This window comes from Phodopus roborovskii, unplaced genomic scaffold (assembly GCF_943737965.1).
Source record: "Phodopus roborovskii unplaced genomic scaffold, PHOROB, whole genome shotgun sequence".
Taxonomy (NCBI): domain Eukaryota; kingdom Metazoa; phylum Chordata; class Mammalia; order Rodentia; family Cricetidae; genus Phodopus; species Phodopus roborovskii.
Window position 1 is genome coordinate 11,778,341 of NW_026126567.1, and position 22,636 is coordinate 11,800,976.

The window sequence follows — 22,636 nt, forward strand, 5'->3', positions numbered from 1 at the left end:
GCTTCTCCAGGGACTGAAACGCCCCGCGCGCGCCCTGCGTCATCAGTCGGCGCCCGCGCGGGATCACGTGACGCCCGGCCCCGGGCTCCGCCCCTGGGTCACGTGACGGGCTGGGGCAGCCAGGGCAGAGAGCAGGCTGCCGCGGGCTGCAGTGGAGACTCGGAGGGGTCGCCGGGGCCGGAGACGGGGACCCGGGTGCCCAGGGCTCGCGCGCGGCCGGCGTCGGGCGGGCGCGTGACAGGTGAGTCGGGGGCGAGCCTGAGGCTCCGACGCCCTCCCCTCCCGTGGGCCGCGCAGGGTGCTGCGCCCCGGAGCCACCAGGGCCGGGAGACGTAGGTCCTGCAGGGTTGGGGCTGCATCCCTGTCATTCGCCTACGCCTTAGTGGATGTCCCTCTTGCACGCGACTTTGAAGCGTTAGGTAGGGGTGGATGCTCAGCTGCTTGGCCCATGCAAGTTTCCCGGTGCGGTGCCCTGGTGATGTGGTTGGTTGAGCTTTCATTGACTCTCGAGAAAACCGAGAAGTCACTGAACTGGAGGCTGCTACACGAGCGAGAGGGTTGAATTAAAAAAAGAAGAAGAAGAAGCAGTCTGTCACGCACATTGAGTTTGGGCAAGTCGCTTCTCACGCACCCTGATGGCACTCACCTAAGATAAGGTGCTGAAGTCCTTTGTATGGGGGAGAGGTGTCACTGGGTCCTGATTCTTCTAAGAGAAATAAACATTTGGCCTCCTGATTTCTATATGGATGAGGGGCAGTGCAGGAGTTTTATTGCCTCCCTCCGCAACTAGGGATGCTCTCCTTAGGTGTTCTTTAGCATTCATGAATCAAGCTGGAGTGATCCAGCTCCTATGAGAACTTTTCTGGGAGAGCATCCATTATGCATTTAAGATCATTGCTTTCTTCCTTATGGAACTGACGTTTTGTGAAAAAAATTAAAAATACATCCATTATTTGCCCTCTGGATCGGGCCAATGATGTGGTTCTTGAAAGCAATGTTCCTTTGACAAGGGATTCTAACTATACAGAAAAACCAAGGGCCAGTGCCAAGTACCTAAAAAGAAAACTGCCATACTTTATAACTCATTAAATAATATTAGTAAGAGAATTAGGATCTGTGGCTGCACCCCATGCTGTTAACAGTACAGTTCAACCTTGGGTAAGAGTACATGAGTTTCCTTCTGCCTTTGTATGAAGGCAATCTCCAACCTCATTCGAGATAGGCCCAACTAAAACACAACATATTGTAAAGCTCACTGCTTGCAGAGTAAATGATTACATGGTTATGCGCCTATAATGATGGCCATTTGATTCTCTTATTCTGGGCCTACTCTGAGCTGTTCAGAAAAGTATTCCTACCAGATAAGTTACTTGTATGTCTCTAGTATGTCTTAATTCATCTAGATGTGATAATGTAACCTAGTGATTTATTCTCTCATTTGATACTGTGTCGACATTAGTCCTGAAGAATGTAGCAAGACACTTTCATAATAAGACATTTAAAAGAACAACTCGGTGTTCTTTATGATATTTTACTAAAGATGGATTAATTGTAATAGGTATTTTCCTTTTACATTAAATTCTATTAAAACACTTATTCTAAATGCAGGTGTAGATAAGGCAGCCACCTTAGTTAATAAAGGCCCACAAACATTTGTTGAACCATTGCTAAATATGCTTGATTATTTTATGTCCTTTTAGAGTTATCAGTATGTTTTGACTGTTTGTCTAGATATGGTCCCACTATGAAACTCTAGCTAACCTGGAACTTGCTATATAGACCAGGCTGGCTCCAAACTAATAGGAATCTACCTGCTTCTGCCTTTGGAGCACTGATATTCAAGTAGTATGCCACCCACTATTCCTGGCCTTAAAGTATGATAACCTTACCGGCCAAGAGACTGACACACAAAGTCTTGATTTACATCATCATTTCAAGCCTGATCGTCCCTGGATGAGTACATGAAGGTGCTGGTCTGTCTCTCTGTCCCGTGGGTGAGATGAGGAAGAAGGCAGTTATCATTGCTTTGCTTTAAGCCCTGTCCTCCAGGGTCCAACTGTTTGCACTCCTACAGTGTATACAGTTGGGCAGCAGTTTCATCTGCTATCCATAGCTTGGCCTTTGCTTTGTGAGGGCAGTTTTATCCTGTTTGAGTGAGTTTGGTCTTCACTGGGCCTCAGTAGTATCATTTTGCCCATTGTGGATTATTTTCTCCCTTGTCCTCTCTCATTTCCCGTGCCAGTCCAGATCAGTCCAGGAAAATGAGATTGCCTGAAGCTCGGCCTGTTACTTAGCAGTGTGGTTTAAGAAGCAGGTGTGACTGGGAATACTAAAAAGACTTGTTAAGAATGTGTGCCATGGTGTGTATTATAGGGTTCCCTGGTGAAAGTTCCAGGCAGCCGTTGTGACTTCTCAGCATCCTTTGCTTGCGGATCTGATCTGGTCCATCCCCATTTGCTCTGTGTCTACCCCTTGTTCACTGTGCATTGTCTTAGTTACTTTTCTGTTGCTGTGAAGAGGGATTCAACTGAGAAGGGGACACTTTCCCTGGATATGGGTGAAGTCATTCCACAGGCTGGAGTCCCAGACCTAGTAAAAAGGAAAGAAGGGAGTGACCTCTCTCTGTGAACATCGGGGAATGCCTTGCTTTCCTTCAGTGAGCCAGCGCTCGTTGGCATAGTTTTCCTGAGTTGTATCTGTACTTCAAAAGCATGTACACACATTTCGTAAATTTTCTCTTTTTTCAATGCAGGTTCTCTAATGGGGCAGCCATTTGGTCTACAGTCCTGGCTTCACCTTATGATCCACAGACCCCAGCTCTGAGGCCAGTTAATCATCCCCACCATCCGGGTGTGGAATAGCGGGTCGCCCTCACGATGTTGGACTTCCTGGCTGAGAATAACCTCTGTGGCCAGGCAATCCTGAGGATCGTTTCTTGTGGCAATGCCATCATTGCCGAGGTACTGCGGCTGTCAGAGTTTATCCCTGCTGTATTCCGACTGAAAGACCGTGCCGACCAGCAGAGATATGGAGACATCATATTTGACTTCAGCTATTTCAAGGTGCTTTTCCCCATGGCCTCGGTATTCCTGTCCCTTTTACAAAAGCAGCCTTGAGCCATGAGGCTTGAAATAGTCAAATTAGTTATGGAGCGGTAAAAGGACAGTTTTTCAAAGTTGACATTAACTCCTGCCTTGAAAATAAGGGAAGGAAGGGTACTGTGTGGAAAGTCCTAACATGATATAAACCACTAATAGAAAACAACCTATAACATAAAGCCTTTTGCCTTGAGAAGCATTTAAAAGCATGCTAATCTTGGTTGAGATTCACGCTGAGGCTCTTTGAGTCTAGGCCGTCTTAACCTTCTGTCCCTCTGCTGTAGTTTTGGTGAGTGAGAACCTTAGGCACAATTCTTTTTGGTTTTGGTTTTGGTTTTTCAAGTCAGGGTTTCTCTGTGGCTTTGGAGGCTGTCCTGGAACTAGCTCTTATAGACCAAGTTGGCCTCCAACTCACAGAGATCCACCCACCTCTGCCTCCCGAGTGCTGGGACTAAAGGTCTGCGCCACCACCGCCCGGCAAAATTTTACGGCAACCTGGAACTATGTCCAGCAGATCAGCCTTTGCTAACTTTTAATGCAAGTGTGTTTCCTTCTCAGGGTCCAGAGTTCTGGGAAAGCAAACTGGAAGCCAAACCTGAGCTGCAGGATTTAGATGAAGAATTTCGGGAAAACAACATCGAAATTGTGACCAGGTTTTATTTAGCATTCCAAAGCGTGCATAAATACATCGTAGACTTAAACAGGTATTGTTGAATTTTGTAACAGTTGATTGTGATGGAATAGCAGAGGAGCAGGGACCCAGCAGAACATGTATGCCTTTCTCATTGTTAACTCATCCATGCTGTACATTGATGTTGTTTCATTATTATCTCCCGTTCCTGTGATGGGTCATGATGAACTTTTTTTACATTGTCGTCGAACATCCAGCTCTTCAATTTGTGATCCTGTCCTACCGACTCAGCTTATATTAGTTCTTAGGAGTTGACCAAATGATATGCATGGGGTGTGTGTGTGTGTGTGTGTGTGTGTGTGTGTGTTTACCGATCCATTGACCCCTAGCCACTATTCCATGTTCTGTTCCTATGCCATTGTTTCTGGGCTCCTGCTGTTTTGTAATTCAGGAGTAGGAAGAGTGCAGAGGAACTAAAGCCAGAATGCCAGTGCCCTGCCTTGTCTCCCCCTCCCCCATCCCCAAAGACGTTACGTCTGCTGTTTACATTAACACCTTGCCCTTGCCTTTCACTTCTAGATATCTTGATGACCTCAATGAAGGAGTTTATATCCAACAAACCTTAGAAAGTGTGCTTCTCAATGAGGATGGGAAACAACTCCTAGTAAGTGACAGGAACTATAAAATACTCAAGAATACTCAACAGCTGGGCATGGTGGCAATCAAAGACAAGTGGATCTCTGTGAGATCAAGGCCACCTTAGTCTACACAACAAGTTTAAGGACACCCAGAGCTATATAATAGACTTTGTCTCAAAAAAATAATAATAATAATAATATGAAACAGTATCAATATATACAGAATCCCATTCCTCAAAGAAAAGGAAATAGCGTAATAATTACTTTCTGAGTGTAGAATGTGTGGGCGTTGTATGAAATTACTCATGGAAGAAATGGTCATGTTGGGTTATAGCTTCCCCTGTAACAGAAGTCCTTCCTCAGGGTTGGGGATGTAGCTCAGTGGTAGAATGCTAGAGTGCTTGCCTAGCATGTGTAAAGCCCTGGCTTCAGTCCTCAGCTGTGTGGTAGAACATGCCTTTATTCCTAGCACTTGTGAGACAAAGGGAGGCAGAGAGATCTCTGTGAGTTCAAGGCCAGCTTGGGCTACAGAGCAAGTTCCAGGATAACCAGAGCTACACAGAGAAACCCTGTCTCCAAAGACCAAAAAGAAAAAGAAGAAGTCCACCTTCTTTTTGCATCCAAGACACTGAGCTGGTACCTGGTACATGGAGACCATTTAAGAAATGTCTGTTAGAGCCAGTGTGCTGGCCATGTCTGTAATCCCAGCACTTGAGAGGTAGAAACAGAAAGATTAGTTTGATGTCATCCTTATTCATAGAATTGAGATTTCATTCTGGTATCGATAGCAAAATAATCTCTAGGAATTGAAGTTTATTTTAAGTCAAATTTTAAAGCCTGTTCTGCCCAGCAGTTGAAAACCCTTTGCAGAAAAACATACATTTACTTTGCAATACAAATACAACTTTTAGGAGGAACGTGACCAGAGTGATCATTTGTACCATTGTCAGCTTGCAGGTAGGCAGTCTTGTGAATTCGGCCATTGTCCTTTTTCTTCACAGTGTGAAGCCTTATACTTATATGGAGTTATGCTTCTTGTCATCGACCAGAAGATTGAAGGAGAAGTCAGAGAGAGAATGCTGGTTTCTTACTATCGATACAGGTATTCCTGACCTAACCTGCATACCCCACAGTGCTGCTACTGACCACCTGCACCGTGTGTTCCTGTACCGTTGGGAGCAGTGGCCTGTGGTGAAGGATGCTGAACACAATGAAGGAATGTAGCTTTGCCCTTTATGTATTATAAGTGACAAGTTACATCCCGCAAAAACTATGTAAAGTGTAAAAGGCTGTGTCCAGGACTCAGCAATATACAGATATGAATACATCCCGCAAAAAAAAAAAAAAAAAAAAAAAAAAAAACTATATAATATGTAAGAGGCTGTGTCCAGGACTTAGCAATATACAGACAAATTCTGTTTTCACTTGAGGATAAATAGTAAGGAATTTTGAAATTCTTAAATGATTCGCTTTTGAAGTTTTCTTTTTTTAGTTTTCAAGTTTTCCATTTTTTAGTTTTCAAGCAAGTCCTTGGCACCCACAAAGAAATGAAGGAGCTTTCTGTGTCATTCTCATGTGGGTGACCAAAAGACTATCATTCTGGATCAGGCTGAAAGTGTCCTCTCCCCATAAAAGCATAGACACACAAACACCACAGGCCTCGTGCTCCGTGAATCGGTGCAGGGCTGCGTGGCTGCGGGAGTGGGACCCCGGGAGCCAGGTGGCCAGCTCTTTCATTCCAGCGCCTCCATACAGGGTTCCAGTCTTTTGAAGAATGTGTCCACAAAATGGATACGTGGCTCTGGAGAAGTAGCTTGCCTGTTAAGAGTTTTCGCAAACTTCTTTTTTTGTTTTGTTTTGTTTTTAGAGACAGGATTTGTAACACTCCTGGCTATCCTGGAACTTGGTCTTTCCTGGGTGAAGTCCTTCGATTTTAGACTTACCTGTTTCTGACCTGTGATTTCTTTGGCTCTTTTGTTTCCGGTTGTGAACTTGACTCAGTGCTGCTCGATCCTCTGCTGACTCGAACATGGATGATATTTGTAAGCTGCTACGAAGTACAGGGTATTCCAGCCAGCCAGGAGCCAAAAGGCCACCCAACTATCCGGAGAGCTATTTCCAGAGAGTGCCTATCCATGAAACTTTCATCAGCATGGTGATTGGACGCCTGAGATCGGACGACATTTACAACCAGGTAGGTGTGGGCAGGGGCTTAATTTAAAAGGTGGATTTCCTTTCATCCTGGGTTACTCCTTCTTCTTCCCTCCAACAAGTCAGAACGGCAACTAGAAACCATTTGTAAAGCTTTTAAACAGAGGTGCAGGGTAAGTTTGGGAGAATCGGAGGGTTCGGGGAGATGATGTGAGAAGTTAGAAAAGAAGGGGCATCCTTTTAAGTCATCTGCTCAAGAAACGGTTGCTAAGAGTGCATGATGTGTTCACTCATGGGCTAGGTGCGGGGGATCAATCGCCAAAGAAGACAGACTCTGGTCCCCACCCAGAGTGGACTTGTAGCTTAGGAAGGAAGACGCCCACCAGAGGAGTGTGTTAGTTTGGGGGAGGCAGCGTGCCGTTGGAGCACACAGCAGTGGTGGCAGGATTGTAGCAGCTGACAAGGTGGAGCAGAAGGACGTCTAGACAGAGCTGGCAGCCTAAGCAGGCCTGGAAACACCGTGCAGTATCTGAGAGTTAACTCCCGTTCCTCACCAGTGTGTGCATCACTCAGAAAGACAGAGGAACTGTGTTAAAGGGCGGCAGCATCAGGAAGGTTGAGAACCACTGGGTTCCATAGTCTGGATAGGAGGTCTCTTTTGGCCGGGCAGCCTCAGGTTGCATCATCTGAGAGGACCCTGGAATTGGTGGGACTTCCGACTCTGGCTGTTGGCTTCAAGCCTGTATTATAGGCTGTTGCAGAGAACTCTGGGATGCCGTGGGAGGTTGCAGAGAACTCTGGGATGCCGTGGGCTGTTGCAGAGGACTCTGGGATGCCGTGGGCGGTTGCAGAGGACTCTGGGATGCCGTGGGCGGTTGCAGAGGACTCTGGGATGCTGTGGGCGGTTGCAGAGAACTGTCTGGAATGCTGTGTTGCAGAGAACTCTGGGATGCTGTGGGTGGTTGCAGAGAACTCTGGGATGCTGTGGGCGGTTGCAGAGAACTCTGGGATGCTGTGTTGCAGGTCTCCGCCTACCCTCTGCCAGAGCATCGCAGCACTGCCCTGGCCAATCAAGCCGCCATGCTCTACGTAATTCTCTATTTTGAACCTTCCATTCTTCACACCCACCAAGCAAAGATGAGAGAGATCGTGGATAAGTACTTTCCAGATAATTGGGCAAGTATTCCTCCCCTTTTGTAGTCACAGAACTGACTTCCTGAGACAGTATAACCCAAGCTGAGGACACAGAGGCAGGGGTCAGGTGCCTGGGTCATTCTCAGCTCCTTAGTGACTTCAAGGCCAGGTTGGGTGGGTACAGAGTGGGGAGGATCTGGGAGGAATTGGGCAGAGAGAAAACAAAGTATACTTTATGGAAGCTTTTTAATTAAAAATTCGTTTAAACAGAAATAAGCAGAACCCTTCTATTCTTTTGCCTTTTAATTTTTTCCCTTTTATTTATTGTGTATGTTCCCATATGTAAAGGTCAGAAGACAATTTGGGGGTCACTTCCTTCTGCCATGTGGGTCCCAGGGGTTGAACTCTGGTCCTTGAGCGTGCCACCAGGCACTGTCACCTCCTGAGTCTACTTTCCAGCCCTGTTCTTTTGGCTTTTAACTGAGAAGCCAACAAAACAATTTTTGTAAATAATTGGACACACACACACAAAAAAAAAAAAAAAAAAAAAACCCTCACTGGAGCAAATTATCCTATATAGTGAGAATTTTATGAATCATGACATGAAAAACTAACCAATTAGTTAAAAAGTTCTACACAAACAGTAATATTTTCCTTAAAACTTTACCATGAAAAACAAATTTGTCACTGTTTATTTGGAGAGCCCTAGGTTTTCATGAACATGAATTATAAAACTGGAAAAAGAGGGGCTACAGAGATGGCTCAGTGGTTATGAGCACTGGCTGCTCTTCCAGAGGTCCTGAGTTCAATCCCCAGCACTCACATGGTGGCTCACAAATGATCTGTTGACCTCTTCTGTCATGCAGGCATGCATGCGGGCAGAACACTCTGTGTGTGTGTGTGTGTGTGTGTGTGTGTGTGTGTGTGTGTGTGTGTGTGTGTGTGTAATAAATAAATCTTTAAAAATAAACTGAAAAGAGAGGGCAGCCCTATGCACAACTTTGTATTTCCCCACCCCTCTCGACGGAAGCCAAAGCAGCCAAGCACTGAATGACTGCACCTTCTTTCAGGTCATCAGCATTTATATGGGCATCACTGTTAACCTAGCTGATGCCTGGGAACCTTACAAAGCTGCGAAAACTGCCCTAAACAATACCCTGGACCTCTCAAACGTCAAAGAGCAGGTAGGTTCGGGCTAACCGGAGAGTACCCTGGGAGGTCAAACCGGGCTCGTAGGAAACAAGCCAGGCACACTTCCATGGAGTTGGGAAAAGACACTCCCGTACATCTTACTGCTAAAGAATGAACTTCAGAATTAATTACAGCCTTTAAACTTGGGTGTCAGGAGGTAGCAACTGGGACCCTAAGAAGGATTCAGTCCCTAAGATGAGTCAGTGTGATAGGGTGGCAGTTGACTTGGTTTCATCTTATGTGAACAGGGCTTGAATCTTTAGCAGCAGGATGAGTGCGGAGGTGAAGTGTGAGGGATGTTCTATTGCTGTGATGGAAGTCAGCCTTCTGGTGTGCTGCTTGGTCTACTTAAGCACAAGACCCTAAGTACTCACTTCTGAGTATGTGGCTGTGCTCTTCTTTGCTAACAACACCAGGCAGAAGGAAATAGCTGAGGAGACAAGAGAAATATAAATAAAATATTTATTCAAGCATGTACTTAATGTTTCTTAGTGGCTACATTCTCCTGCTTGGCTGTCTGGGTCTTAGAGCTTCCACTGTAGATAGAACAGTATTGGCTCCCAAACCTCTGCCATGTGTTTTATTCAAGTTGAATTCCTTAAATAATGCATAGAGAATCACTTCAGTGTTGGCCTGTCTCCTCGGGTGTGTCAGGACGGTGGCACTCGATGCTTGCTGATGTCAAAGCATTAATTTTCATTACTCAACTCTTTACCAGATTGGCATTTTCTCATTGTGACGTTTTAAGAAGTTTCTTCAGAGCCTGACTAGGTTAGCAAGGTTCAATGTTGGACCCTTACTGTAGTAAAATCAAATGGCCAAGGTTGTAAAAGATTTTTAGAAGAATGACAACTCTAATCTGCTGAGGTCTACTTTTTATTCATCTTTATAAACCTGTGGGAGTCTCATCCTTTGGGTGTGATGATCCCAGGACTCAAAGACGAATTGTCATGAGATCAAGGCCAGTCGGGGCTAGGCAGCAAGGCCCTGACTGAAAACTCCAAACACAAGTCCACTTTTGAGTGTGTCTGCTCTGTCTTGCATCTGTCAACCACAACAGGAAGAGCAGGCCTCTGTTTCTGTGCTTTGATTCCAGCCAGGGAATTGAGTTGAAGGGATCAAGCTGACCTGGTGGCACACCCCTTATTCCCAGCAGTTGGGAGAAAGAGGCAGGCAGCTCTCTATGAGTTCTAAGGTCAGCCTGGTCTATATAGTGAGTTCCAAGACAGCCAGAACTACATAGTGAGATCCTGTCTTGAAATAGACAAACAGACCGAAAATAAGTAAGTAAATGATTGAAGAGATCAGAGACACCACTTAGTCCAGTTCAGCATTAGACAAAACAATATACAAATATACACAAACAATATACAAAATATAAAAGCCAGTCTTGGTGGTGCATACCTTTAATCCCAGCACTCAGGAAGCATAGGCAGGTGGATCTCTGAGTTCGAAGCCAGCCTGGTCTCCAGAGCTAGTTCCAAGGTACATTGTGACAAGGTACCATGTCTCAAAAAAATAATAATAATAATAATTCAATAACTGGTTTCCCTTTGTGCTGTAACTGTAATGCATGTAATGCATGTAATGAAGTTATTAAGAAGTGGGGAGGGTGTGATGGATGGGTGGGTGGATAAAGGAGAGGCTTGTACTTTTCAGAGGACTCAGCTGGATGTGGTTCATTTTCAAGATGGCTATTCTCCCATCTAATTCCAGCTTTTCATCTTTTTTCATTTCAAAGGCGAGCAGATACGCTAGTGTCAGCGAAAAAGTGCACACCCAGGTGCAGCAGTTTCTGAAGGAGGGTTACCTGAGGGAAGAGGTGCTTCTGGACAACATCCCAAGGCTGCTGAACTGCCTGAGAGACTGCAATGTCGCCATCCGCTGGCTGATGCTCCACACGGCCGAGTCAGGTAAAGCACATGGCTGGGGGGAAAAGCGGGGGGAGCAACACTTAGCCCACCCCACCCCACCTCACACTAAGCTTTCCAGAGATCAGGTTAGCAGAGGGTGAAGCCACACGCCAGAGGCAGGTTGACTCTGCAAGGTAGTGATTTTTGTGTCAATTTGGAGAGGTCAGTGCCCACCTGAGCAGATGTCATCTGTTAGGCCCTGGTCGGTGCTTGGGAAATACGAGGACTTTGGGGCTCCCATGTTGAAGAAGCGTGTCACTGGTCACACTGGGTAGATCAGTTGTGAACATACAGAAGGGTTAGCTGCAGGCCTGTGGAGACAGAATGATGTGTCTACCCACCTTCTCCACAGCGGCACACGCACTCACCCCTAGAGCCTCTCAGTGCCTGTGGAGGAGTGAGGAGGATGTTGCCAGTCAGCTGCCCTTAGATCATCCCAGGAGACCCTCTGTAACACAGAGAGCCTTAAATCAAAACAGGGAGGCAGACACATCAGAAACAGATATGGCACCAGGCATATGACTTGGCCAATCAGTGCTGACTTTAGAGGTAGAAAGGGCCCAAGCCAGCAAGTGCGGTGACCCTTAGCGGCTAAAGGGGCAAGGAAAGGAATCTCCCCCACTTTAGGGGTGTCTACTCTTTGATTGTGACACGATGCTGTCGTCTATAAATGTGTGGGCCGCACTCATGGCTATCCTGCCCTCACACCACAGGTTGGACATGTCTTCTTAACCTGCTAAGAACTTTAGCAGGCCCACCGTGCTGATGGAGTGTATGTTTTTCCATTCATGTGTACATTGTCTATCTGTCTGTCTGTCTCTGTTCCTCCCTCTTCCTCTGTGTGTGTGTGTGTGTGTGTGTGTGTGTGTGCGTGCGTGCGTGCGCACACCCATGTGCACATGGAGTGTCACAGGACAACTTGCACATGTTAATTCTCTCCTTCCAGCATTTGGGACTTGGGAATCAAACTCAGGTCATCAGATTATGAAACCAAGGCTTTTACTCACTGAGCCATCTTGGTAGCCCCTGCCGACATCATGGTTTTAGTGCAGTGGATCCTGCTTCACATTTTGCAGCTCTAAAATGTAAAAAAAAAAAAACCTAGATTTATGTGCTTTCAGCTGCTGTTTGTGCTAACCTGTTAGAACAGCTCCAGGAAACTAAGGAAAGGCCCCAGGTAGCAAGTCAGAGCTGGCTGTGTGAAACGCCATAATGGTAGGGGTGGATGAACAGAGGAGGTCAAAGAAGGCTCCACCAGAAGGAAGGGACTGGCTAAGTAAGCTCTTGAGAAGATTTTTGACTTAATAAAAAGGAAGAATTCTGGACCATAGCTGTGACCAGAACGGGCAGCAGAGAAAATGCATGGGCCTGCTGAGTGGAAAACCTAGAGCAGGGAGTAAGGGAGCCTCAAGCTCTTCTGGATCATGGCTCTCTGGGATCTTCTGTCCATACCGTTCATTGGGTTTATAGCCTTCCCTGTCAAATTCTTATAAACCACACTAGCGCTCACTTTAGATAGCCTGCCCCATCTTATTTCATGTGGGTTCTATACTCTTAATCAGTGGGTATTCCTCCTCCTCCTAGCCTGTGACCCAAACAACAAGCGTCTCCGTCAAATCAAGGACCAGATTCTGGCAGACTCCAGGTACAACCCCAAGACCCTCTTCCAGTTGCTGCTGGATACTGCACAGTTTGAGTTTGTACTCAAAGAGGTAAAAGCATCAAATGGACAACCGTGGTCTCTGTTTGTTTGTTTGTTTGTTTAAAGACATTTCTCTGCACACGCGATATGTAACATTTTATTTGAAAAAATGGATGCGGTGGCCACACTCCACTCCCAATGCTGTCCCAGACAGCAAACCTGTGAGTTCAGTGAATGGCGTCTGAGAAACGTGAGCCGCTCGTAGCCTGTGATCAAGGTTTCCATGTGTTGTTGCTTTGCCCTTGTCACATGACAGTGATTTGTCCCAGGCACTCAGAAAGACAGGCTACATTCCGTAAGCAAGCCTCAGTGCCCCTCAGTGCCCCTCATCTTCTTCCATGGCGTTTATTGCTTAAGTGTCCTCTCTGGGTGACTAAGATTCTTTCTCCTCAGACCCCACAGTCTGACCCACCCCTGGTTCCCTCTCCTGCAGACGGAGGCTCTGGAGCTGTTCCTCTCCTCCTCAGTTTCCTTACGATGTCGACCATTGCAGACTCTCCTAACAGAGAGATTAGTGTTCGGGCACATTTATCTCATAAGAGGACAGCGAACACCTATACTGTTGTGTGGTCAAGCATGTCCTCCAATTAGATATCAGTACGATTTTTGTAATTTTGGTTCCAGGGATGAGAAAAGCAACCCCAAGTTATATTTTCTCCTCTGGCCAACCCTGCATAGGCTTACATTTCATGGATTGAATTCATAAATAGAATCGTCATCTAACGTAGCAAGAAGGAACTTATGTAGATCATTTAGTTCATTACCGTGTCCTCTGGCAAGATAATACTCAACCCTACTGTGACTGAATTGAAATTATGGGAGTTGTTCCCTAGACCAAGCCATGGAACAGTGCTCATGAATTTAATTTCATACCTACCCCCGCGACCTTCCGGACTGAATTACCGGGGCTTGGGAACTTTAAACTTGCTTTGTGTGCAAGAAGCCTGGGGGCACCTGTCTGGCTCTCCCTTTCAGATTTTATAATTAGCGTGTTACAGTTAATGATAATTTCTTGTGTGTGGGTATACGTGTGTTCTCGTGTGTAGGTGCATGGGTGTGGGGGTACGCACGGTTGGTGTCCAGTGCCTTTTTAGGTCACTTGCAGTTTATTCATAGAGCATGGTTGTGTTAGTCAGGGCCTCTAGTCTCGTGAAGAGACACCATGACCACAGCAATTTTTGTAAAGGAAAGCATTTAATTGAGGCTGGCTTGCAGTTTCCCAAGGTTAGTTCATTATCGTCATGGAAAGAATTATGGCAGCACACAGGCAGACATGAAGAAGGAGCTGAGAGCTCTACGTCTCCACCCTCCCCACCCCCTCCACCCTCCCCACCCCCACCTATCGCGGTAAATAAGGATCAGGATAAACAAATAGGCCGAATAGATGTTTATTCAGGGAGAAATAACTTACAACCTAGACAGATGAACACCAGGAAATTCAACCCGATCCTCTCCTGTCCGAGTCACGCCAGAAAGAGAGCGCCTTTCCTGGCTCCCCTCCGACCTCCTTCCTCAGGTCACTCCGCCCATGGCTCCACCCCCCAATGGGCGTGGTCAGAACCACAGAACTATCTCACTACACCCACCCCCACACTGTTTCTCGGAACTTGCTTTATAGACCAGGCTGTCCTTGAACTCACAGAGATCCACCTGCCTCTGCCTCCTGAGTGCTGGGATTAAAGGAGTGTGCCACCATCAGCTGAGTTCTACATCTTGATCCACAGGCAACAGGAAGTAAACTGTCCACCGCACTGGACATAGCTTGAGCATAGGAGACCTCAAAGCCCGCCTCCACAGTGACACACTTCCTTCAACAGGGCCACACCTCCTAATAGTGCCAGCCACTGTAGGGACCGTTTCCTACAAAACCACCAGAACACTAGTCTAGCTAGCCGGCTCACCTGGAGCCCCGTCCGCCTCTGCACCCGCCTGGTCTCTCCTGAATTCTGCAGATCCGAACCCTGCTCTTCTCTAGCAACACCAGCACATTACCCGCTGAGCCACACCTCCAGCCCTCCGTCGCATATTTGCTCAGTAATTTGGGATTCACTGAGGGTCTCTTTGTAAACTGTCTGATCTGAATCTCCTCTTAAGTCCTGAATCTTTCCATGTTGTCAACAGATGTTTAAGCAGATGCTCTCAGAGAAACAGTCCAAATGGGAGCATTACAAGAAGGAGGGCTCCGAGCGGATGACAGAGCTTGCTGATGTCTTCTCAGGGGTGAAACCACTAACCCGAGTGGAGAAAAATGGTAATTGCTGAAGAGGTGTTATGGTCTGTTTAATATATGTGTTTATATTGTTAAAGCCTTCGAAAATGGCTGGCGCTTTTCCTCATGGCTGTCAGAAAACACATGGCAAAACAAACTCAAGGAGAGGAGGGTTTGTTTTGGCCCACAGCTTGAGGGCGCAGCCCATCATAGCAGAGGAGGGGTGGAGGGAGGCAGGGGTGTGAGGCAGCTTGCTTACACTGCAGCTGAGGTCAGGAAGAGGGGAGGGCTAACTGCTGGTGCTCAGCTCACCTTATCAAGTCTGAGGTCTCAGCCCATGGGGTGGTGCTACCCACAGTCCCAGTGGGCCGCCCTCCTCCCGCTCCCCTCAGCTCAGCCTCTCCGGAAAGGCCCTCACTGACATGCCCTGAGCTGTGTCTCCCGTGGGGTTCTGAACCCGGTCAAGTTGATGGTCAAGAATAACCATCACTCTCACCCAGTTAAAAAGTCCTGGTCTCGTCATTGTATACGCTGTCAGCTATGGCAGTTTAGTTTGTGCTGCCTCTACCTTGTTCTCCCGTGGGCGACAACCAAAGCTGCTCTAGACCTCAGTTTTGTGTCTTACCCTTGGAATGTGAACCAGAGGTTCCTATAACTGGTCTGTTGATAGGGTTGAGAGTCGTAATCTACCCACCCCAGTGTCAGATAAAACTCATAAATGTGTTTATTTGCAACTGGGGGGAGGAAATGAAGCCAAGAGCTCTTGTGATCTAGGAGTACGTGTCACCTGAGGAGATTAATAACCACTGACCCAGACCTTAAGATTATCTTCTAGTCTTGCTAAGTTGTCTTAGTTAGGATTTCTATTGCTGTGAAGAGACACCATGACCACGACAACACTTACAAAAGGAAACCATTTAACTGTGCTGGCTTACAGTTCCAGAGGGTTAGTCCATTATCATCACGTCGCCACATGGTGTGTGGAAAAGGAGCTAGAGTCCTATATCTTCACCACAGGCAACGGGAAGTGGTCTGCCTCCTGGGATGTAGCTTGAGCATAGGAGACCTCAAAGCCCCGCCCCCACTGACACACTTCCTCCAACACGACCACGCCTCGCATTTGTACCACCCCTGTCGAGGGCCATTTTCTTTCAAACCACCATGGTTGTTTTCCCAGACTGCCTGCCATCTAGTGACAGAGGCTGTTCTTTAAAGAAAACATCTCAATTTTACATTAATGATTATGGTCCTGGTTCTTTTAGGAAATGTTACTGATAGGAAAACTGTGGCATCTTGTCGTATTTTTTAAGATAATATTCCTATGAATTTTCTTCGGTTCGAGAGTTGTCTGAAGCAGTTAAGACACCTGGTTTTGTAGAGGACCTGGTCTTGGTTCCCAGCGCCCACTCACACCTCACAATTCCCTGTAACTGCAGGGGATCTGATGCCCTCTTCTGGTATCTGTGGGCACTGCACACATGTGACACATACACATACATGTAGGCAAACACACCACTCTGCTCGCACCTCACGGATCTGACATGTTGGTCTCCACCTCGCCCAGAAGCCTCTGCTCATGTCTGTCTTTCATCTTGATAGGTAACCTTCATTGCTGACAACCCAAATCTTTACCCACCTTTACTTCTCCAGAGAAGCCCTTGCAGCCACACATCCTGTGCAACACTCAGTGCCCTCCTGACCCCTCCTGTGCCCATGAGCACCTTAGCATTTGCCCCTTAAGTGTGGGCCTTTCACCTTCAATGGTCAGTGCCACAGACTGAGCTGTTCATGTAGAAAACCGAATCTGTGTCCTAGGGTATGTGCCCTCCACATTGTTGGTGCTAGTAATTGGAGAATTGTTGGGAGTGATGTTCAGCACGTAATAAAAGGACTATGAGAACAAATTTGTAAAAGACGAATTAAAACCATGGCTACTGGGTTTCAATATGCTTTCCTTGTTTCTGAATTAACAGAAAATCTTCAAGCCTGGTTCAGAGAGATCTCTAAACAAATACTGTCACTAAATTATGATGATTCTACTGCTGCAGGCAGAAAGACTGTGCAACTAATACAAGCTTTGGAGGAGGTAAGTATTGCAGAGTATTTGTTTAACTATACAGAGATATGTTGTATTTATTTAATTATGTAAACATGTGTTGCATTTGTTGAACTATGTAAAGATATATTGCATTTGTTTATGTTGCAGAACATTTCTTTAATTATGTAAAGATGTGCTGTGCTTGTTTAATTATGTAAAGATATATTGCTGTTTTATCTTGCCTGCCTAAGGCACCTGATTGGTCTAATAAAAAGCTGAGTGGCCAATAGCGAAGGACGAGATATAGGCAGGACTTCCAGGCAGGGAGAGGAAATAGGAAGAGGAATTGAGGCTCAGGAAAAGAAGAAAAGAGATGCCAGGAAGACACCAGGGGCCAGACAGACAGACAGACAAGAGGAGGCAGGAAAGTAGAACATACAGAATGAAAGAAACATAAAAAGCCCATGCAAAGTGTAGATGAATAGAACCATGTTAAATTAAGTAAAAGAGCTAGTAGAACAAGCCTAAGCTAAGGCCCAACACTCATAATTGATAATAAGTCTCTATGTTTTTATTCAGGAGCTAGTTTATAGCCCAAAGAAAATTCCAGCTATAGGTAAGGTAGTCTTTTTCAGCCACAGTGCTTGGGCTGGAGAGTTGGCTCAGCAGGTAGGAGGGTCTGCTGCTCTTTCAGAGGACACAGGTTCCATTCCCAGCACCTGTGTCAGGCAGTTTACAGTCACCTGTAACTCCAGCCCCAGCGATTTTGACACCTCTGACCTCTGTGGGCACTTGCACTCATGTATGTATGTGCTCAGACATGTGCATGCACACACATACACAAGTAAAAGTAATTTTTAAAATTGTGAAGCTATGTCCTAGGCCAGAAGTTAAACCTTATGACCCACCTAATACTTTGCTCATAAAAATATGTCGAAGGATATTTCATCAGAATCAACCCTTGTAGTGTTGTATTCAGTGTCCTAAAATTAGGCTAACAACTGACTATTCAGCTGTAGCAACAATTGTGAATCCGAACTTGAATAAATATGTGGTTTTAGAAGCAGAATTATGAAGATAATCCAGAACAATTGCAGAGATTGTCATAAGGTATAAAAACAATAAACAAAATTCTAGATCTCTGCCTTCTTTTGGGTATGTAAAATGTTGTATATATACATGATAAATAAAAGCAGTTAGTTCCATAATGATATCATCCTTGTAAGCAGCCTGTGTTATTTTCTGAAATGTTTAATGTTTTTTATATACTCAAAATAACTGTACCCAGCTGGGCATTGGTAGTGTGTGCAAAGCTTTAGTCCCAGCACTCGGGAGGCAGAGGCAGACAGATCTCTATGAGTTCAAGGCCAGCCTGGTCTACAGAGCCAGTTCCAGGATAGACTCCAAAGCTACACAGAGAAACCCTGTCTCAAATAAAATAAACAAATAAATAAATAACTGTACCCAAAGAAGTGACTCTAGCCCGCCATTCTTAAATGTTGTCTGTTTACGTAAGGTTAACATGTAAAATAACCCTGTCAGAACTACCCCAGACTCCATTATTTAAAGCATCAGCTATACTGTGTCCATTAGTATAGTTAATATTTCTTACCAGCTTTTTTCTAGTTCTTTGAGATTATTCTGATGGTCACTATAAATAACAACTTCATGTGATCCCTGCAGTTAGCTCAGGGCATCTCACTCCAGAACAACTACAAACGAGTTGTCCTCGTCTGGGGATCTCCTCGACTATAGTAGCACCATAAACGGCTTGATGAACCTCCATGGGTTTTACTTTTTAATTATTTATTTTTATTTCATGTGCATTGGTATTCTGCCTGAATGTATGTCTGTGTGAGGGTGTCAGATCTTGGAGTTATAGACAGTTGTGAGCTGCCATGTGGGTGCTGGGAATTGAACCCAGGTCCTCTGGAAGAGCCATCTTTCCAGCCCTCCCCTCCCCCTTTTTCCCCCCTCACTTATTTTGGCATATGGCCCAGGCCTCTTGAATGATGCAAATTTGAGGACTTTAGGGAACCTTGAGAACACAGGAGTGTACTGCACTGGCATGTTGGCTTTAGTGGTGTGGGCATCCTCAGGAAGAGGATGTATTTCTTATAAAATGGAGGGTGAGGTGAGCCTGCCAGCTTGTCAGGTTGTTCACACGCAGGACAGGAGCAGGGGGAGAGTTTTCTAATCCTCCATACTGGTATGCTTCCTTAGAGCTTACCTTAGAGATGTCTGAAGCTCAATCTGAAATGAAAACCTTGGTCAGGAAGTGGCTGGCGAACGGTGAACTCCCTTTGAAGTACTCAAGGGAAAGGTTGCGCCCAAGAACTCTTTTAATTAAGTGGGTCTGTGTGACGCAGGTTCAGGAGTTCCACCAGTTGGAGTCAAATCTGCAAGTGTGCCAGTTTCTTGCCGACACCCGCAAGTTCCTCCATCAGATGATCAGGACCATTAACATCAAGGAGGAAGTCCTGATCACGATGCAGATAGTTGGGGACCTCTCCTTCGCCTGGCAGTTGATTGACAGGTAGTGTGGGCGGGCTCACTGACATTCACCCTCAGTGGAAGCCGCGGTCCATCCACTTACCACGTGTCCATCTCTACAGCTTCACATCCATCATGCAAGAGAGCATAAGGGTAAACCCATCCATGGTCACCAAACTCAGGGCCACGTTCCTCAAGGTAAGCGATGCCATCCTCTGGCAGAGGAAAGAGTCGCTTTTGCTCTGCCATCACTGGTCAGCATGTGATGCTATCCGCTCTGCACTAACCCTTTATGAAGTGGATCGTAAACATCTGTAGAAATGCTGTGGGTCCTGCAGCATCAAATATTCCGCCACCGTTTAGTTCTCTATATACAAATGAGCATGCATTGCATGGGTATGCAAACCTGCTTTCATCTTTAATATAAATGGTGAAAGTATGTTTTAAAATAAACCTGTGGCTTCTTATTGGTAAGTGTTTGATCTGTGCCTGTGGTATGACTGGGGCCACATACTGGTGAAAAGGAGTCATGAATGCAAAGAGCTCAGTGACAAGCCACTCTCCGGCTTCAGGGTTTCTCCACCTCCCTCCCAGAATCGCTGTGTCAGTCTGCGCTGGGCCTGGTGATCAGCATGTCTCTGTGCTGCCGGTGGTCAGCAAGGGTACTGATGGCTGTAGGGTTGTTTTGTTTGGTATCGTCAGAGACTATTGAGGCGTTGCTGGTTGTTTCCCTCCCTTGGGTGAAGCACAAATGTCGAGTTGTAAATTCCACTTTGGGGAAAGAGATTTCTAGGGCATTTATGAAGCAAGAAACGGATGTGTGTCGTTTCCTTGCAGCTCGCCTCTGCCCTTGACCTTCCCCTGCTGCGTATTAATCAAGCAAATAGCCCTGACCTCCTCAGTGTGTCTCAGTACTACTCGGGAGAATTGGTGTCGTATGTGAGAAAGGTAAGAAGTGCCTCTGGCTGCATTTCAGTGACAGCTAAACAGTGCACACTGGTGTGTGTCATGTCCTCCAGGTTTCAGATTTCAGATACCCCAAACTAAACAGTTCTTACTGCAGCTCTCTGAGGAGATCACACTGTTTTCCACACACTCTCAGCCTCGGAGTGGCAGAAGCTGAGGAGCGGAGGTGGTGTTGCTTCTGCAGAATCAGAGCCGGCCGCTCAGTAGTGGAGCACAGCTCACTTCCCCTTACCAGAACCTAGTCCAAGTCTTCATCCAAGTCCTCATGAGAGTGTTGGTCCTTGCCCCAGTCATGATGGATCCAGGACCCGGCCATGTCTAAATTCAGAGTGCACCCACATCATACATGGCTGGGAACTTCTGACGTCACCAGCACTGTGAGCACTGATCTTTTAAAATCTATAATAGGAGCATGACAAATCCTGAGTGCTCCCGGGATTAACTCTGTGTTCTCTGGGCAGTTGACAGCGGGAAGAAGTGAGCTTGTGCTTCCTAGCAGTTTCTTGCTCTGTTTTGAGATAGTTTGTTATGTTAGCACAGGCTGGCCTGGAATTTTCTGTGTAGACCAGGCTGGCCTTGAACTGATGAGATTTTCCCACCTCTGCCTCCCTGGTGCTGAGGTTAAAGGCGTGGGCCCCGTGTCCAGTGCCTTTATTACAGTTTAAAGATCCTTTTAGGGTTCTTAGCACCTCTATGAGCAAACGGCCATCCTACACACTGGTACCCTTCTTTCTATCATCTCCATTATCATCGGCTAAAAGAATTCAGATACTCAGGCGAACTCCTCCCTTGTCTTCTCATCAAAGGTTTTGCAGATCATTCCAGAAAGCATGTTCACATCTCTTCTGAAGATCATAAAGCTTCAGACCCATGACATCATTGAAGTGCCCACCCGCCTGGACAAGGACAAGCTGCGGGACTACGCTCAGCTTGGCCCACGCTACGAGGTGCCACATTCCCTTCGCTTCTGTCTTTTGATATTTAAAGCCCAAACTGTGAAACGTCCCAGGCCTGTGGCCCCCGGCCTATCCCAGGGGCCAGCAGACACTTGTGAGTGAGTCATCACACCAGCAGACACTTGTGAGTGAGTCATCACACCAGCAGACACTTGTGAGTGAGTCACCACACCAGCAGACACTTGTGAGTCATCACACCAGCAGACACTTGTGAGTGAGTCATCACACCAGCAGACACTTGTGAGTCATCACACCAGCAGACACTTGTGAGTGAGTCACCACACCAGCAGACACTTGTGAGTGAGTCATCACACCAGCAGACACTTGTGAGTCATCACACCAGCAGACACTTGTGAGTGAGTCACCACACCAGCAGACACTTGTGAGTCATCACACCAGCAGACACTTGTGAGTGAGTCACCACACCAGCAGACACTTGTGAGTCACCACACCAGCAGACACTTGTGAGTGTGTCATCACACCAGCAGACACTTGTGAGTGAGTCACCACACCAGCAGACACTTGTGAGTGAGTCATCACACCAGCAGACACTTGTGAGTCATCACACCAGCAGACACTTGTGAGTGAGTCACCACACTCTTCCCATGGCTCGCAGGGTTCAGTGCACTCACATTACCACGTTTCACCGGTGTCCCTGGGAGCCTTTTCCCGCACGCTCCCTGTAGAAATGGCGCTCATTTCTCTTCAGCGCTCTGCCATTGTCCTTGTTCACAGCCTGGACTTGTCACATCCCTGATCCTCCTTTGTCACATTCGATACTCAGGATTACATCCCAGTGAACCCATCGTAAGATGAGAACATTACAAATGAAAATGCACTTAGTGCAGTCAGGTAGCTGGCTCTTACAGCTCATCTTGAGGCAGCCCCGAAAGTTTAGAGCTGAGAAACAGAACCCAGGGAAGGGAAGTGCTGTTAGAGGGAAGGACTGCTCACAGGGACTGTCCCCAGCACATCCTGCAGAAGTCCTTCCCGTGCGCCACAGAGCCTCGCTCCCATCCCTGGCACACGCACACCAGTGTCCTTTACACAGCCACACAGCCATTTCCTGTAGCCTCTGGCCACTCCAGGCCGTCAGCCAGTTGCTTAGCCTCGCGCAGAGAGAGACGGTCTTTCCTGTCAAGTGCTGCATCCCTTCTTTGTCTCCGTTAAAGGTTGCCAAGCTCACTCACGCCATCTCCATCTTTACCGAGGGCATCTTGATGATGAAAACGACCCTGGTGGGCATCATTAAGGTAACAGCCGTGCCGCTGCTCTGTGTGGCGTGGGACGATGTGTCTGATTTTCTGGTAATCGTGTATGGGGCAGGAAGGGATGTGGCCATCTTGTGCCACTCAGCAGTTTTTAGTTATTGTTGAGGGAGGAAGAGAGCATCATACTTCCGATTGTTCAGAATTAAAGACAGCCACACGACATGAGCTTGGACTTTCTTGTCACCATCTCCCGCTGGCTGTACGGAAAGACACTCTACAGTCAGTGAAATGATTAAAACGTGTCC

General features: G+C 46.6%; 1 protein-coding gene across 1 annotated transcript in view; it reads left to right on the forward strand.

Moving 5' to 3' along the window:
• The first annotated feature begins 2,750 nt into the window (after positions 1 to 2,750).
• The window catches only part of Washc5 (WASH complex subunit 5), a 36,365-nt gene continuing 16,479 nt past the window's right edge, over positions 2,751 to 22,636 (forward strand). Inside the window, exons 1-16 of the mRNA XM_051202648.1 lie at positions 2,751 to 3,062; positions 3,657 to 3,802; positions 4,309 to 4,393; positions 5,369 to 5,469; positions 6,369 to 6,561; positions 7,542 to 7,694; positions 8,723 to 8,836; positions 10,585 to 10,756; positions 12,341 to 12,468; positions 14,580 to 14,709; positions 16,641 to 16,753; positions 19,075 to 19,241; positions 19,321 to 19,396; positions 20,036 to 20,146; positions 20,971 to 21,111; positions 22,293 to 22,373. Coding sequence (XP_051058605.1) covers positions 2,877 to 3,062; positions 3,657 to 3,802; positions 4,309 to 4,393; positions 5,369 to 5,469; positions 6,369 to 6,561; positions 7,542 to 7,694; positions 8,723 to 8,836; positions 10,585 to 10,756; positions 12,341 to 12,468; positions 14,580 to 14,709; positions 16,641 to 16,753; positions 19,075 to 19,241; positions 19,321 to 19,396; positions 20,036 to 20,146; positions 20,971 to 21,111; positions 22,293 to 22,373 — 2,097 coding nt within the window. The 5' untranslated portion in view covers positions 2,751 to 2,876. The remainder of the gene's footprint in view (positions 3,063 to 3,656; positions 3,803 to 4,308; positions 4,394 to 5,368; positions 5,470 to 6,368; positions 6,562 to 7,541; positions 7,695 to 8,722; positions 8,837 to 10,584; positions 10,757 to 12,340; positions 12,469 to 14,579; positions 14,710 to 16,640; positions 16,754 to 19,074; positions 19,242 to 19,320; positions 19,397 to 20,035; positions 20,147 to 20,970; positions 21,112 to 22,292; positions 22,374 to 22,636) is intronic.